This window comes from Neophocaena asiaeorientalis, unplaced genomic scaffold, assembly GCF_003031525.2.
Source record: "Neophocaena asiaeorientalis asiaeorientalis breed wild unplaced genomic scaffold, Neophocaena_asiaeorientalis_V1.1 scaffold39, whole genome shotgun sequence".
Taxonomy (NCBI): Eukaryota; Metazoa; Chordata; class Mammalia; order Artiodactyla; family Phocoenidae; genus Neophocaena; species Neophocaena asiaeorientalis.
The window spans coordinates 5,544,176-5,562,342 of NW_020175670.1; the positions used below are offsets into that span (position 1 = coordinate 5,544,176).

Genomic DNA, 18,167 nt, shown 5'->3' on the forward strand with positions numbered 1-18,167 from the left:
CGCCACAGTCCTGTGTTAGAGTGCAGTTTCCCCTCAGGTGCTGCAGGGCCAGGATTCTAACTCAAGTCCACCTGCATATAAAGGACCGGGGCTGGGTGGAGGGGAGCAGCGCGGTGAAGCAGTCAAGATGAACCTCCTGACCAGGTGTAGGGATTTGAGATGGGATGAAGGGACTGTGTGAAGAAAACAGAAAATGGGAGAGTCCAGCCAAGCAAAAATCGATGGTGACTGTTGAGGTATTTTGTGAAATTGTAAAGGATCGTTAACAGATGGTTTTAGTCATAAAATGAATGGCTTTCAGCCTTAATTATACATTTTAAATGCTGATGGCAATTAAATAATTAGCTTTATCACTGGTTACAGTTTGTTCTGATTCCCAGGCTCATTTTCTCTCCTCTAGAAACAATTTCTACTCATTTGTTTACTATTTTAATTGTATTAGGGCCACCAGCTTAAGTGACTCAGCCAATCTACCATAAGACATACCGGTAAAATCAAACCTTTCTTTACACTCTGTATCCAGCATTTCTAACTGGGTGGCCTTCCTCTTGATTCAAATCTGCATGATTCTCCATCTGAAATATTTATGCATCAATTTATACAATCTGAAATATCTCTGGCATTAACACATTCTGAATCTACTGAATTTTTAGGCATATTTTGCAGCTGAGTGGTATAGGCCCAGCTGAAACTATTTTGATGAAATTCAGAGGGAGATGGCGAGGGGTCCGCTTAATGAAATTCATCAGGCACAATTCTGATTTGCACTGGATATAACGTAACTAACATCAGAAACTCCGAGTCCAGTATACCATGCTGCGGTACCTGCCCATTATAAAACTGTGTTTGGAAGTGCGTAGTTTTGATTGTGATGCAGACCTAGAAACATACTTTACACACAGGAGACGTGATAAATCGTTTTTCATATGATTGGGTTGAAAGGGGCTAATTTTTTGGCCTGTGGGCTGTGACAGCACATTGTGATAAGAGTCTTGCTGTACGACAGTTCATGCTTTTCACAGGGAAACATCAGCCTGTTTCACAGTTGTTCTGAGGAACCTATTAATATTTAAGTAGGTTTTTGAAAATCAGTTTAAAGTGCTTGGATTTTTTAAGTGCTTGGATTAGAAAAAAAGCATTTGATACATTTTAACCTTTTAATCTAATTTTGAAGAATTATTTATCTTTGCATTGATACAAAAGCAGGTGGATTGCAACTTTGTTTCTGAAGGATGGAAACTGTCCCTGGTGCCAGTGCTAATGGATTTTTAAAAATTAAATCTATTAAGATTTAGACTTGTATATAAAATCCTGAAATCTTAATAAATTTTTTTAAATGAAAGCAGGATGGGAACAAACATTTCTGAATGCCTTCTGTGTTGCTAGGCCTGTTTGAGGCATTCTGCAGGTATTCCTTAATCATAACACTGTCTTTTAAGGTCGCCATTCTTCAGCCATTTTACAAACGAAGAAACTGAGGCTCAGAGAGATTTAATAACTTGCCTGGGGCCATACGGTTCACAAGTGGTAGAGCCAGATTCAAACCCTGCCCTTTCTACCAATGCTGACCCTCACTCGGTTAGCCATAAACACCTACTTCGTTACCTGTCTGAGGAAAAAGTTAATAATCTCCCTCCCAATCCTTTTTCTCTTCGTTAGCTCCTTGACTATGAGGTATATTCATCGCAGCCTAACAATATAAAGAACTTCAAAAGAATTTAAAACACTCCACATTAAGGAAAAATAATAATAAACTCTTGGATTCATGTTTAGGAGCTAGGTCGTTAACCTTTGGGAGTTAAATATATTTATGAATTAAAGGGATGATACATTATTAACGACCATACAACTTTCTAATTTCAGTTACGATACCAGAAGTGCCTGGTAGCCAGGCCGCCTTCACAGAAAGTTCGACCACCTCCTCCGCCAGCAGACTCTGTGACCAGGAGAGTCACAACCAATGTAAAACGAGGGGTCTTATCCCTCATTGACACTTTGAAACAGAAACGCCCTGTCACAGAAGCGCCGTAGCTGCATATGTGAAAGGATCCTGTAACGTTTACTGAGGATGGAATAGCTACACTAAAGAAGAGGAGCTGATCTCTGGCCTTCCATTCAGTTGCTGATGCTTTGTCTTCAGAGATTAATAACTTAACCAAACAGTGTTAGACAAGCATGTTCTCTCGTCTTGCCACCGTCGTGTGATATGAAAAGCATGACTAATATTTTTTGCTGTCAGTAAGTTACATCATGAGCAGTGGAAGCTCCCTTTCTTACTGTAAATATCGTGAACATTATGTAACTTCACACACACAGGGAAGAATGTGGCCACACCCCTCCCAGTGAAGCAGCTGAGTCCTTGGAGTGAATGACACCTGGGTTAGTTTCACTGTCTTCTTGACTGGATCTGTCACAAGCAACTTTTAATTCCTACAGCACTTTGCCCTGTTTTCAACATTGGAGTAAACACTGCATACCGGATACCACTGAATTGCTGTAAAAACAGGATGACTAGTTTTCGTTTTAGTTCTTCATAAAATCGAACCTTTGGTTGACAAAATTGGCTGTTGGCATCAGTATAGAAACCAACTGGCAACTTTCCTTGACGAGCTCTTTGACACATGGACACCATTTCATGTCTACAGCTGTTTGGGGGATGTTGGGGAAAAAAGTGAAGCTTCAAAATTGAAAAACTAAATTTCAGAAATTAAAACAGAACAAAAATAGCCTTTCTGTTCAGATGGTTTTCAAACTGATTATTAAGAAAAAGAAAGAGATTAACAAAATTATAATGCATTTTGGGTGGGAAATATTTCAAACTTCTGCCTTATACTGTACAATGCAGCTAGAGAATTATAGTTCACTATGGCCATTCTCTACATAAACATTAAAATGAAATATTCCTCATAAGCCTTTCATCCTTAGTTTGATAATTAGCCAATATGCAACCTGGAGTTGAGGAAATGTCATTTATATTTTAGATCTCCACCACCACGTTGTTTTCCACCTCCTAGGTAAATGTTCTGCTAGGATTCTGCATCTAGCTCAATCTTACCTTAATGCTTTTTGCCCAGAAAGCTGTCTGTCCATCATGTATTGTCCATGGCAACAAACTTCATTAAATTGAACCTTTCTGAATTTATGTATTTAATATTAAAATTTGTTGGACTCTAGATATATTTTTAAATTTATATTTTTTCCATTTACTTTCAAGATTTAAAAATTTCATATCAGAGCAAAATATACATAGGAACAAAGGACTATTTAACAGGCTTCCCAAAAAACAGCACTTTCCTGCTTCTCTATCTATAGATGAGAGACTTAGCTGTAAACAGATTTAGACACTTGTTGATAATGTTTTAAAGAAGTTGCTAAGAAGCTCAATCTAGACATTAGTTTTGTTTACTTTTCAGTGATAAAATTATCATTTTACGACATCGTTGTAAAAGTAATGCTTTATGTTTATCTACTGCTATGTACTTGTCAAAGTGGTTTCCACATTCTTATCGTCACATTTGAGCCTTATGGAGAAGGTACTAAACACATTTGAGAAATAAAAAATATGAATTAAAGAGGCTCAGTCACCTAGCCTAAGATCTCACGAAAGTTAGTGAGAAAGCCAGAACTAGGACCCATGCTTCTCAACTCCCAGTTATTAAGTTATGCTGCTTCCACACCAGTCAGGAGGAGTCTTTCCAAAATTACTCTGGGCATATCCAGTTATTGTCAGGCAATCTTAGGATTCCCTGTATAAGTAGGGAAGTAGGTCCAAATTACTCATGCCGTGATTTAAAACCATTACCTGCTCTCAGTTTTCCTGCAGTGTGCCTCAAATGTGTTGTAGAGGACAGGATTCTACATGCAGTCCAGAGCTAATGTTACATGTGGTAGAAATATTCCTAACTCATGATACTTAGCCACCAGAGAACATGATGGAATGAGTAGGTGGCCTCCTGCCTCTGTTCCCTCTCAGAATTCTGGAATTGTTTGCTAGCACCCTAGAGATGCCACTCTAGAAGTGGATTATACTTCTCACCAGCCTGTACACTATTCTACTAAAGTTACCAGTGACATCCTAAGAAATTACTGCATTAAGAAAATCCTTACTGTGCCCTTCGAAGAGCTGTTCAAAATTCAATCTTGATGATCTTTCATCTTGACCTCCACAGTGAAACAAACATTTTAGTGTGATAAACTTCAAAATTCTTAAAAAAGTGATCCACTTTTATATTGGACATCTCTACCAGAACCCATTCATTTTTTTTTAAGGCATACATATGTTTTCAGGATCAAGAATACTGAGCTAGCTTTAAGTAGCAAACTGATTTATATATGCAATTATAGGATGCATTAAGATGAATGATAGCCTTTACATACTGAAAACTTTACTGCAGATACTTTGTTTTAAAAAGAGCTTTGCATACTAAATGCAATTAATTTTATAAAATTATGTTAAGCCGTATGTTCAGACACTTTCTGCCATGGCCAAAAAGTATGTATGAAAGTATGTGTGTATTTTCTGTGAAAGGATGCTAGCGTTTTACCTGATATTGTAGTGACACTTCAGTTATCTATGCATTCTTTGTATCTGTGATTTGGTAAACAGGCAGCCATGTTCACTATGCCTTGTATGTCTTATCATTTTTTTAATTAACCTGTTAAATACAGCTTAAAATATTTTTATTTTATTTATTCTATTTTTACTGAAATATACTGCATTATTGTGTTAATGTATTATCTTTACTGGATATTATCTCTCAGTGTATCCAGGTCTAAGTAATCTCAGTGAACTATACATTGCCTAAAAGGTGGTTTTGTAATGATTTGTAGTCACATTTTTATTGGAATATGTATAAGAAAAGGCAAAATACTTAAAAGTTCCTTTTATTTTTTAAAAGCAGCTAGATAGACGCATACTTGCCAACTCACATATGTGCTCCTTGGCCGCATCAAGGGGAATAGCCAACATGCCTATGGCTAAAAACTTTACTTTGCAAACTTAAAGCACTGCTTGGTGCTTCGTTTTTATATCCTTCACAACACATGTGAGCTCATCTAAGAGACAGACACATGTCCTCCTGCCCTTTGTTTACACCTGGGTATATGATCACCCATAGCTAACTAGGACCATTGTTTTTGTTTGTCTGTCTTACTGCATGAAGCAACATTAGACCCATTTCCATTAAAATAAGCTCTTGGTGATAAACTGTTGGCACTGCTACTTTTTAAAAAATTCCACTTTATGATTTTATGACGAACATTTGTAAAATTCTACACAAGGTCATTTACTAGAAGCCCTAAATCTTTCCTCCTCTCCTTATATGACACACACTCATTTCATAAGCATTGCAACACAAACTCAAGATTTCATAAACAATGTGAGAAACATCTCCCTAACTGATATTAGCACAGCTTAACTAGTAAAAGCATTAGCTCTCTAGTTTGCCAGGCTCACTTAACCCAATACACAGCTAACGTGTGTTATACAGCCAGTAAAATGAAGTTTATTTCAGCTTCAGGGAAAAGATACTGCTCACACTTTATCAGTGAGAGCACTCCCTGCCATCCAAAGCAGCTTGTTTATCCCAAAAGAACATTTGGTTTTGCTTTCTGCCCCTTTTGCTGTTGACCACTTTTACACATTTAAATGTAATATGTTGTGAGAATAAACTTAGCTGCGTAAAATGTTTGGCTCATTTATCTGACATCAGTCATACATATCCAGGAATAGAAATAAAAGTTTAGTGTCTCCACGCCAGTCATTCTATTTTCAAATTATTCTTATCTCAAATTAAAAGTCATTTTAGTAATGTAAGATTCTGCTTTGATTAGTTATTGTATATTTCCACCTGATAAGAACTAGAAAGTAACTTTAAATTTTGAATAATTCATTGCATGGTCCTTACCTTGGTACTCAGGAAGGACAGCTGGCATTTTGGACATAGAGGCCTGTTCAGTCACCAACTTGATGCTTGTGTAAGCACTCTTTCTAGTGTTAAAAAAGTCCATCTTTCCTTGAAGAGCCTGATATCAAAGAATGAAAGATAGAGTTGTACAGGCACTAAATCCAAAATGAAAGGTGACTAGAAAAACAGCAGTTGAACCTGGCTTAGTTTAACTGTTAGACATATGGAAGAAGATAAATAGAATTTAAAGTGTATACCCATTTTTTGTTCATCTTGCATTTCCCCCAGTAGTTTACCTTTTTCCTCAATCAAAGGCAGTTACTCTCAAAGAGCAAAATTTCATTTGGTTTCAGGTATTACATAGTGGTAAATAATTACACATTAAAAATCTGAATTTGCTATTGGAGTATCTAAAAACCAGTAATTTCATTACTTTAGATTTTTGCAGCACTTTTCTCTAAGAAGCTGAAAAAAGAAAAATGTCAATGTAATCAATATTCTCCTTTACTAGAATTCTCCCATATTATTTTTAATCCAAAGTATTTACCTTTTTAGTCTACCAAAATATTTAAATAATTGATCACATCCTTCTTAGAAGATTCCAAAGAAGAAAACTGCAGGCTTAATGAATGAATGGTTTAATTCAGAATCTCCATATACTTAGAAAAATAATTAATTTATGACAGGATTCATGTTATGAGATACTAAAGATAAGGGGCTAAAGTTGTGATGTGACATGAACCACATGCTGCTATAGAGATCAGGAAAATATCCTGAACTATTTCATAACAGTGTGAGTTTTCGTCTTATAATAACTATTAGCAGAAAATAAAAATCTCAGACCTGCTACTTTTGGACAATGGAATACTCTTCAGCCTGGGGCAGAGGAAAGATGTAAGGAAAGGGATAAAAGATCCCTGGGATAAAATACCAGCTCTTTACTGAACAAGTTCAGTTCACCTGCACTGGCCTCCCAGAGGCTCGGAAGGCTCTAAGCCAGAGAGTGGGAATAGGAGGAAACCATACTATAGCTTTCAGAGCAAATATTATATAGTTTTTGATTTTTGAAAGTAGTAAAATAAGCTGAGCATTTAAAACATTTCTGTATTTTTTAAGAGTCATAATTAACAGAATTCTTTTGGGATTTAAAAATAATAAGTCTGGTTCAAGTATAAAAAGTCATGTTTCCTTTCTTCACTGACATTTTACTAGTAAGTGTAAATCTTCAGGTAAAAAAATTTATTACTGCTAAAATGAAATTCACCCTTTTCTACCCTCACTTCAAGTGAGAAAATTATACAATATTAGAGCTGAAATAGACCTAAATATTCATCTTGAAGAGGATAATAGTCTACTAAAATCATGCCACCTGAATTGAAATTTAGGAATTTATTTAACACTATTCAACACAACTGGATTCTGAAAACACAACTTTAAATTCAAACTCTTTGTGTCTATGAACATGTTTTTAAACAGCAGGATTTACAGTTGTAACATATTTGATTTAATGTCACTTTCTGTTGCCATGATGAAAAAAAAATCAGTAGACCCAGAAATGATAATCATAACCAGTTCTTGGAAGGCAACTGATAATACAGTCAAGATGAACTGACTTTTAATATAATTAAAATAGTGCCACAATATATTTTAATTGAGCATCAGAAATGACTTACCAAAGTTTGATTACTGTGTGCCACTTGAAATGACCATCTCACCTGATCTTTGAATCATAAACTTGTATAGATTTCTTCAACAATTGGGGTGTCGCTTGTATTCAGCAGTTTGGCCTCTTCCTCAGAATTACTATTTAGATGGAAATTTGCTTACAGTCACTTCTTTTACAACAGTATTTGGCATAAATAGTTAAAAGGGAGCGCTTATGTTCAGTCTGCTCAGGATCCTAGAGGTTCTTCCAGTGAGAAACAGTTTGCACTCTGAATGGACAGCTGAACTACTCCTCACACCTAGAACTTTGGACCTTCCTGTTCTTCCTATTCATACTCAACCTCAATCACATTACAAAAGCTCATAACATCTCCTATTTTAATGTTTAAGGGAAAAAAAATCAACCTCTATAGTGACTGAAAATGTTAAACTACAGCTGACTCGATACTGAAAGGCAATCTCTAGTCCATGCAAGAGCATCTTTTCCAAACCTATGCTTTCTAAATAAACTGCCTCACAAGTTAACTTTGAAAAGAAGTCTGTTCTAAGGCACACAGTGTTTCCCTTCAGGAAAAATTGCTGCAGCTTTAAAAACAGTGTCCTAAGTCCAGACAGAAAATTAACAAGAGTGAGACAAGTTCTAACAACCGATACTGAGTCTACAACTGAACGTTCTAAAACAGATCAGCACCCAGCTACTGAACTCTCTGAATTCTGCTTTGCTTAACTCACCTACATTACTCTCACTTGTCTTAATTCACTTGAAGGTAATAATCACATTTAGAAGATACTAAGTGACCAAAAGGATGAGTATTTTGTGTAGGGATGTCTAACCTTCAGAGAAATATCAGACTTTGGAAAAAAACCCTACTACTCTTGACCCCTGTAAAAAACACAAGACAGTCAAAGCCATGGTCGAGGATGCCTGGGTAGAGAGGAAGGTAAGTTTTCTTTAGGTTTTTTCCCTCTTCTTGGTATTGATGGTGTGGGAAGATAGCCAGGCATGACAGTCTTGGGCCCAACCCAATGACAGTAAAAATGTTGAGTTGGTATCTGAGATCTGATCCCTTGGGGACTAGAAAATGGCAACATTACTGGAGGCAAAACAATCTCTATGGGTTTCAGTGCAATCATTCTGTCTTCTGGGCGAGGTCTTACGAAGTTTGTCGTTGTCGTCCGTTCATATGGTCTGGAGGGAGGTGTGTTCTTCATAAATGTAGGCACTAAAGGATTGGTGGTGGGCTTATTGGATTTTCTGACCTGTGAGGAAGAACCCACTTGATTTGTATTCTTCTGTGGAAGAGATGTTTTTGTTGTTAGTGTCCCTGACTGATGAGCACTTGCGTTAGTTTCTTGACTCAGGAACTCAGCAGTTGTCATCTGGACGCGGCTACTATCAGAAGTGGAAGATTTTGGCAATGACATTTTTGACTTTTTCTTCTTCTTCTCACGTTTTGAAGGTTTACCCAACTCAATCCCATCCAGTAGACCCTTTGCTGCAGCACGGGCCAAAACATCTTTCACAGACACTGTCTCAGATGGGTCCCGCTATAATTAAATGTGGGAGTTAACTGTTACTGTGCATATTACAAATATTTATCAGTGTTTCAGTAAAGATAAAAGAATATCTTTGTTATACTAAAAGAAATAGTTTTTAGACCTTAGTCTCTAATATATCCTATAAGCCTCAGGAAATTACTTTCTTTGTACTTAAATCTCCCCATTTGTGAACCTGATAGAAAAAAAGAAAAAGAATTACAGAGCTTATTTCTTTCTTTTTTTGAATTTTTAAATTTAATTTTATTTATTTATTTTGTTATACAGCAGGTTCTTATTAGTTATCTATTTTATACATATTAGTGTATATATGTCCAGAGCTTATCTCTCATCTGTGAGCTAAAATGAACTGGATATTGACAAAGTGCTTGGAGAAGTGGGGGTGGAGAACAGGCAAGGGAAAAACACTCAGGAGGACAATAAAGATAAAAATAGGGATTTCCGCCATACAATAATAATTGTTTTTCCTGCCCTTTAGCTATTTATGAAATAAGCATACCATTATGAAATGTTCATAAAGTTCCTATATTCCTATTATGAGACTTTGTTGTTTCTTAATTCTTAAGTATGAAATGGACTGGGATTTTTTAATCCTTACCTCCCTTGTTAGAACCGAAAGAAAACAACCATTGGTAATTTCAGATGGTTCCATTCTGAAAAATTTGTCAGTGGACAAATGTATTTCCTTTAAGGAGCACAGTGGAAGGACAGGGGGACTAAGCCTGCAATAGGTAACAGCAAACAATTAACAGTTAGAATGTCTTATTTGCCAATGGAGGGAGACAGTAAATTGCAACCAATTTTCTTTTATTATGTTTTACCCATTATTTAAACAAAAATTCCAAATAAGAATAAAATGTCAAGGGGAGGGATCAAGATGGTGTAGTAGTAGGATGTGGAGCTAACCTCCTCCCACAAATACATCAAAGATATATCTACAGGGCTTCCCTGGTGGCGCAGTGGTTGAGAATCTGCCTGCCAATGCAGGGGACACAGGTTCGAGCCCTGGTTTGGGAGGATCCCACATGCTGCAGAGCAACTGGGCCCGTGAGCCACAACTACTGAGCCTGTGCATCTGGAGCCTGTGCTCTGACGAGAGGCCACGACAGTGAGAGGCCCGTGCACCATGATGAAGAGTGGCCCCCACTCGCCACAACTAGAGAAAGCCCTTGCACAGAAACAAAGACCCAACACAGCCATAAATAAATAAATAAATGTATTTTTTTTTTAAATACATCTTCATGTGGAACGATTCTCAGAACACCTACTGAACCCTGGCAGAAGACCTCAGACTTCTGAGAGGGCAATAAAATCTCCACATAATCAGGTAGGACAAAAGAAAAAAAAAAGGGAGAAAGGAATCAGGACAGGACCCTGCGCCCCTGGGAGGGAACTGTGAAAGAGGAAAGGTTCCGGCACCCTGTGAAGTCCCCTCACCAGTGGGGAGATCAGCTGGGACGGAGGGGGAGCTTTGGAGCCTCAGAAGAGAGCACAGAACTGGTGTGCAGCAGGCAGAATGGAAAGAGACCTGCACAGACGGTCAGTATCACAGCGTTGCACTCCCCAGCCTGAGACGTGCATCCACGAGTGTGGGCGGGGGCTGTGAGCTGAAGCTTGGGCTTCGGAGGTCAGACCTGGGGTGAAGACTGGGGTTGGCTGTGGGGAAACAGCCTGAAGGGGCTGGATTTTGGTATGACTGAAACCAAGGGTGTACACAGAGGAAGCCCAGGCTCACCATAGAGGCAAGGTGCCACTGTTGAGGGCACGCGAGGGGAGGGGCGGGACCTGCCATAGCAGCCTCCTTCCCTGCACATGCACTCTAAGGTGACAGGACACTGCCTGCACGAGCTCCAGGAGCAGGCACCAACCACTGCTGTGGGCTCGGGGGTGGGCATGAGCCACCAATGCCATCGCAGGCTCCAGGGGCACGAGTGCGCCACCACCACACCGAGAGCTCTGGGAGCGGGTGCCAGCTGCCACCTTTGCGGGCTCTGGGAGAGAACGCCAGCCACTGCTTCTGCACACCCCCTATCAATGGGATAACAGCCAGCACACACTGAGGAAAGAGACAGCAGGCATCCATACTAAAAACAACGCTTACACCAAAAATATTAAAACCACACAAGCTACACAGGGCTGCTCCTACATATAAACAGCCCTCCAAGACCACAGTAGATAAGTGTTTCTCCTAAACTCACAGAGTAAGGGAAATATAAGTAAAACAAAGAAGCAGAGGGACCACTCCCAGTTAAAAGACCAAGAGAATTTCCCTGAAAGAACAATGAAATAGACCTCTTCAGTCTAACAGACACTGAGTTCAAAAAGGAGATAATGAAAATACTGAAGGAACTAAGAAAGTTTATCAACAGAAATGCAGAATACTGTAAAAAGGAGCTAGAAACTATAAAGAGGGGCCAAGAAAAACTAAAAACTCATTTGCTGAGATGAAAGCTGAGCTAAAGGCAATGAACAGCAGAATGAATAATGCAGAAGAACAAGTAAGTCATCTGGAAGATAGAACGATGAAAATCACCCAATCAGAACAGCAGATAGAAAGGCAAATTAAGGGCTTCCCTGGTGGCGCAGTGGTTGAGAGTCCGCCTGCCGATGCAGGGGACACGGGCTCGTGCCCCGGTCTGGGAAGATCCCACATGCCGTGGAGCGGCTGGGCCCGTGAGCCATGGCCGCTGAGTCTGCGCGTCCGGAGCCTGTGCTCCTCAAGGGGAGAGGCCACAACAGTGAGAGGCCCGCGTACTGCAAAAAAAAAAAAAAGAAAATGAAAAAGAAAAAAAAAGAAAGGCAAATTAAAAAAAAAAAAGGAAGCAATATAAGACATGTATGGGATAATATAAAGCTTGCCAATCTACCCATAATAGGGATTCCAGAGGAGAAGACAGAGAAAAGGGGATCGAAAATGAATTTGAAGAAATTATGGCTGAAAAATTCTCAAACCTAAAGAAGGAAACATAAATCCAGATACAGGAAGGAGAGTTCCAAACAAGATGAACCCAAACAGACCTACACCAAGACATATTGTAATTCAAATGGCGAAAGTTAAAGAGAGGATTCTGAAGGCAGCAAGAGAAAAACAAAGTGTTAGTTACAAGGGAACCCCCATAAGGCTATCAGCTGATTTCTCTACAGAAATGTTACGGTACAGAAGGGAGTGGCAAGATATATTCAAATTCCTAAAAGGGAAAAATATGCAACCTAGAATACTATACCCAGCAAGATTATCATTTAGAACAGAATGAGAGACAAAGAATTTCTCAGATAAGCAAAAACTAAAAGAATACAGCAATACTAAACCTATCCTAAAATAAGTATTGAAAGGTCTTCTCTAAATAGAAGAGAAGCAAGAATGTATAGAAAAGAGAAAAGCACAATTGGAAAGGACTAGAACTTCCAATACTATGTTGAGTAGAAGTGGTGAGAGTGGGCATCCTTGTTCCAGATTTTAACAGGAATGCTTTCAGTGCTTCCTGCTAAATGGCATCGGTGCCATTTATGGCATCAGTGGCTTATTTAAATCACTTAAGTCAGTACACAGATTTTTAAAAAATCAAAACATTTTTGTGAAAATGATGACAATGAACAGCAAAAGGATAAACATGAAGATGTAAAAGAGGACATCGAAATCATAAAATGTGGGGAAGGAAAGTAAGAAAATGTAGATTCTTTTTTTTTTTCAGAATGTGTTTGAGCCTATATGACTATCAGTCTAAAGCAAGTAGATATAGGAAGGGGTTAACATACTTGAAAAACAGAATAACCACAAATCAAAAACACACAATAGATTCACAAAAACCAAAAAGAACACAAGCATAAAATAAAAGGAAATCATCAAACCACAAAAAGCAAAACAAAAGGAAGAAGAAAGGAACAAAGAAACACAGAATCAACTGGTAAACAAGGTTTAAAATGGCAATAAATATGTATCTATCGATAATTACCTTAAATGTCAATGGACTAAATGCTCCAATCAAAAGACACAGAGTGGTGGATTGGATTAAAAAACAAAAGCCTACAATATGCTGCCTACAAGAGACCCACTTTAGGGCAGGAGACACACATAGATTGAAAGTGAGGGGATGGAAAAAGATATTTCATGCAAACAAAAATGACAAGTGGGGGTCACAATACTCATATCAGACAAAACAGACTTCAAAATAAAGCCCATAAAGAAAGATAAAGATATATTACTATATAATGATAAAAGGATCAATACAAGAAGAGAATTTTACACTCATTAACATATATGCACCTAATACAGAAGCACCCAAATATATAAAACAAATACTAACAGACATAAAGGGAGAAACTGACAGGAATACAATAATAGTAGGAGACTTTAACATCCCACTCATATCAATGGAAATATCTTCTAGACAGAAAATCAATACGGCAGCACAGATCCTAAATGATAAAATTGAAGTTAGACTTAACTGATATTTTCAGGACATGACAACTAAAAAAAACCAGAATACACATTCTTTTCAAGTGCACATGGAACATTCTCTAGGGCTGACCATATACTAGGGCACAAAACAAGCCTCAACAAATTGAAGAGTATAGAAATCATCTCAAACATCTTTTCTGACCACAATGGCATGAAACTAGAAATCAACCACAGAAAAAGAAATGAGAAAAAAACGACTACATGGAGACTAAACAACATGCTATTAAAAAACCAGTGGGTCAATGACAAAATCAAAGAGGAAATTAAAAAATACCTTGAGACAAATGACAAAGAAAACACAACCAAACAAAATCTATAGGATGCAGCAAAAACAGTTCTTAGAAGTTCATAGTGATACAGGCCTTCCTCAAGAAACAACAAAAACCTCAAATAAACAACCTAACCTACCACCTAAAAGAATTACAAAAAGAACAAACAAAACATAAAGTCAGCAGAAGGAAGGAAATAATAAAGATCAGAGAGGAAATAAATAAAATAGAGATTACAAAACTACAGAAAAAAAAATAAAACCAAGAGCTGGTTTGCTGAAAGGGTAAACAAAATTGACAAACCTCTGAACAGGCTCACCAAGAAGAAAAGAGAGAGAACCCAAATAAACAAAATAAGAAATGAAAAAGGAGGGACTTTCCTGGTGGTGTAGTGGTTAAGAATCCACCTGCCAATGCAGGGGGCATGAGTTCGATCCCTGGTCTGGGAAGATCCCACTTGCCACGGAGCAACTAAGCCCGTGTGCCACAACTACTGAGCCTGCGCACTACAGCCTGCGAGCCACAACTACTAAAGTCCATGTGCCTAGAGCCCATGCTCCTCAACAAGAGAAGCCACCACAATGAGAAACCCGTGCACCACAACAAAGAGTGGCCCCCGCTCGCTGCAACTAGAGAAGGCCCGCACGCAGCAACGAAGACCCAACACAGCCAAAAATAAATAAATTTATTTTTAAAAAAAGAAATGAAAAAGGAGAAATCTCAACTGATACCACAGAAATACAAAAAAAAAGAAAAGAAAAAAAACAGAGAATACTGTGAAAATTATATGCCAACAAATTCAACAACCTAGAAGACATGGACAAGTTTTTAGAAACATAGAGCCCACTAAAACTGAATCAAGAAGAAACATAATTTGAACAGACTGACCTCTAGAAGTGAAATAGAACCTGTAATTTTAAAAACCTCTACAAACAAAAGTCCAGGACCAGATGGCTTCACAGGCAAATTCTACCAAACATACAAAGAAGAACTTTTACCTATACTTCTCAAACTCTTCCAAATGATTCAAGAGGAGGGAACACTCTCAAAGACATTCTATGAAGCCACCATCACCCTGATACCAAAACCAGACAAAGATACCACCAAAAAAGAAAATTAGAGGCCAAAATCTTTGATGAATATAGATGCAAAAATTCTCAACAAAATACTAGCAACCCGAGTCCAATATACATAAAAAAGATCATACACCACGACCAAGTGGGATTCATCCCAAGTTCATAAGGATGGTTCAACAAATGCAATTCAATCAATAAGATACACCACACCAACAAAATAAAAGACAGAAACCACATGATCATCTCAATAGACACAGAAAAAGCATTTGACGAAATTAACATCAATTCATGATAAAAACTCTTACCAAAGTGGGTATAGAGGGAACGTATCTCAACATAATAGCAAAATTATGACAAACCCACAGCCAACAGAATACTCAATGGTGAAAAACTGAAAGGCTTCCTGCTAAAATCTGGAACAAGACAAGGATGCCACTCTCACCACTTCTACACAACATAGTATTGGAAGTCCTAGGCCCAGCAATCAGACAAGAAAAAGAAATGAAAAGTATCCAAATTGGAAGGGAAGAAGTAAAATTGTTATTATATGCAGATAACATGATACTATATATAGAAAACCCTAAAGACTCCACACAAACTACTAGAACTGATAAATGAATTCAGCAAGGTAGCAGGATACAAGATTAATATACAGAAATTGGTTGCATTTCTTTACACTAACAATGAAATATCAGAAAGGGAATGTAAAAAAACAATACCTTTTAAAATCACACCAAAAACAATAAAATAGGAATAAACTTGACCAAGGAGGTGAAAGACTTATATGCTGAGAATTATAAAACATTAATAAAGAAAATTAAAGATGATTCAAAGAAACAGAAAGATATCCCATGCTCTTGGATTGGAAGAATTAATATTGTTAAAATGGCCATACTACCCAAAGCAGTCTACAGAATTAATGCGATCCCTATCAAATTACCCATGACATTTTACACAGAACTAAAACAAATAATTCTAAAATTTATATGGAACCATAAAAGACCCAGAATTGCCAAAGCAATCCTGAGGAAAAAGAACAAAGCAGGAGGGGACTTCCCTGGTGGTACAGTGGTTAAGAATCTGCCTGCCAATGCGGGGGACATGAGTTCGATCCCTGGTCTGGGAAGCTCCCAGATGCCGTGCAGCAACTAAGCCCATGTGCCACAACTACTGAGCCTGCGCTCTAGAGCCCACAAGCCACAACTACTGAACCCATGTGCCACAACTACTGAAGCCCGCGTGCCTAGAGCCTGTGCTCTACAACAAGAGAAGCCACCGCAGTGAGAAGCCCGTGCACCACAACGAAGAGTAGCTCCCACTCGCCACAACTAGAGAAAGCCCGTGCACAGCAACAAAGACCCAACAAAGCCACAGATAGATAGATAGATAAATAAATAAATAAAATTTTAAAAGAAGAACAAAGCAGGAGGCATAACTGTCCCAGACTTCAGACAATACTACTAAGCTACAGTAATCAAAACAGTGTGGTACTGGCACAAAAACAGATATATGGTCAATGGAACAGAATACAGAGCCCAGAAATAAACCCACACACCTATAGGTAAATAATCTTCGACAAAGGAGGCAAGAATATAAAATGGGAAAAGGACAGTCTCTTCAGCAAGTGGTGTTGGACAGCCACACGTAAATCAATAGAGTTAGAACACACCCTCGCACCATACACAAAAATTAACTCAAAATGGCCTAAAGACAAACATAAGACATGACACCATAAAACTCCTAGAAGAGAACATCGGAAAAGCATTCTCTGACATAAATCGTACCAATGTTTTCTTAGGTCAGACTCCCAAGGCAATAGAAATAAAAAAATAAATAAACAAATGGGACCTAATCAAACTTACAAGCTTTTGCACAGAAAGGGAAGCCGTTAAGAAAATGAAAAGACAACCTACTGAATGGGAGAAAATATTTGCAAACAATGCAGCCAATAAGGACTTAATTTCCAAAATATACAAACAGCTCATACAACTCAACAACAACCCAATCGAAAAACTGGCAGATCTTAATAGACATTTCTCCAAAGAAGACATACAAATGGCCAGTAGGCACAGGAAAAGATGCTCAACATTTCTAATTATTAGAGAAATGCAAATCAAAACTACTTGAGGTACCACCTCACACCGGTCAGAACGGCCATCATTAAAAAAATCTACAAATAACAAATGCTGGAGAGAGTGTGAAGAAAAGAGAACCCTCCTACACTATTAGTGGGAATGTAAGTTGGTGCAGCCACTGTGGAAAACAGTATGGAGGTTCCTTAAAAAAGGAAAAATAGAAGGGAATTCCCCGGCGGTCCAGTGGTTACGACTCCACACTTTCACTGCTGAGGGCCCGGGTTCGATCCCTTGTCAGGGAACTAAGATCCCACAAGCCGTGTGGTGCAGTCAAAAAAAAAAAAAACCTAAAAACAGAATTACCATATGATCCAGCAATCCCAATCCTGGGCATATATCCAGACAAAACTATAATTCAAAAAGATACACGCACCCTATGTTCAGAGCAGCACTATTCACAACAGCCAAGACATGGAAACAACATAAATGTCCACTGACAGATGAATGGATAAAGAAGATGTGGTACATATATATGCAATGGAATACTACTCAGCCATAAAAAAGAATGAAATAGGACTTTCCTGGTGGTGCAGTGGTTAAGAATCTGCCTGTCAGTGCAGGGGGTACAGTTCCGAGCCCTGATCCGGGAAGATCCCAGATGCCACGGAGCAACTAAGCCCGTGTGCCACAACTACTGAGCCTGTGCTCTAGAGCCCTCAAGCCACAACTACTGAGCCCGTGTGCCACAACTACTGAAGCCCGCGCGCCTAGAGCCCGTGCTCCACAACAAGAGAAGCCACTGCAGTGAGAAGCCCGCGCACCACAACGAAGAGTAGCCCCCACTCACCACAACTAGAGAAAGCCTGCACGCAGCAACGAAGACCCAACGCAGCCAAAAAAAAAGAACAAAATAATGCCATTTGCGGCTAGAGATTATCATGCTAAGTGAAGTCAGAAAGAGAAAGACAAATACCATATGATATCACTTATATGTGGAATCTAAAATATGACACAATTGAACCTATTTATGAAACAGAAACAAACTCATAGACATAGAGAACAGACTTGTGGTTGCCAAGAGGGAAGGGGGGTGGGGGAGGGATGGAGTGGGAAGCTGGGGTTAGCAGATGTAAGCTATTATATATAGAATGGATAAACAA

At 38.4% G+C, this 18,167-nt stretch overlaps 2 protein-coding genes across 18 annotated transcripts in view; one reads left to right on the top strand and one right to left on the bottom strand.

Moving 5' to 3' along the window:
• APBB2 (amyloid beta precursor protein binding family B member 2) overlaps positions 1-5,685 on the top strand; it is a 369,238-nt gene extending 363,553 nt beyond the window's left edge. For all 17 annotated transcript variants that reach the window (XM_024731651.1, XM_024731661.1, XM_024731662.1 and 14 more), the window contains one exon: positions 1,864-5,685. In XM_024731651.1, the coding sequence (XP_024587419.1) occupies positions 1,864-2,031 (168 nt within the window). In that variant the 3' untranslated portion in view covers positions 2,032-5,685. The remainder of the gene's footprint in view (positions 1-1,863) is intronic.
• A 2,542-nt stretch (positions 5,686-8,227) lies between these two features.
• The window catches only part of NSUN7 (NOP2/Sun RNA methyltransferase family member 7), a 62,088-nt gene continuing 52,148 nt past the window's right edge, over positions 8,228-18,167 (bottom strand). Inside the window, exons 11-12 of the mRNA XM_024731722.1 lie at positions 9,727-9,850; positions 8,228-9,119 (exon numbers count right to left, since the gene is read on the bottom strand). Of these exons, the coding sequence (XP_024587490.1) occupies positions 8,475-9,119; positions 9,727-9,850 (769 nt within the window). The 3' untranslated portion in view covers positions 8,228-8,474. The remainder of the gene's footprint in view (positions 9,120-9,726; positions 9,851-18,167) is intronic.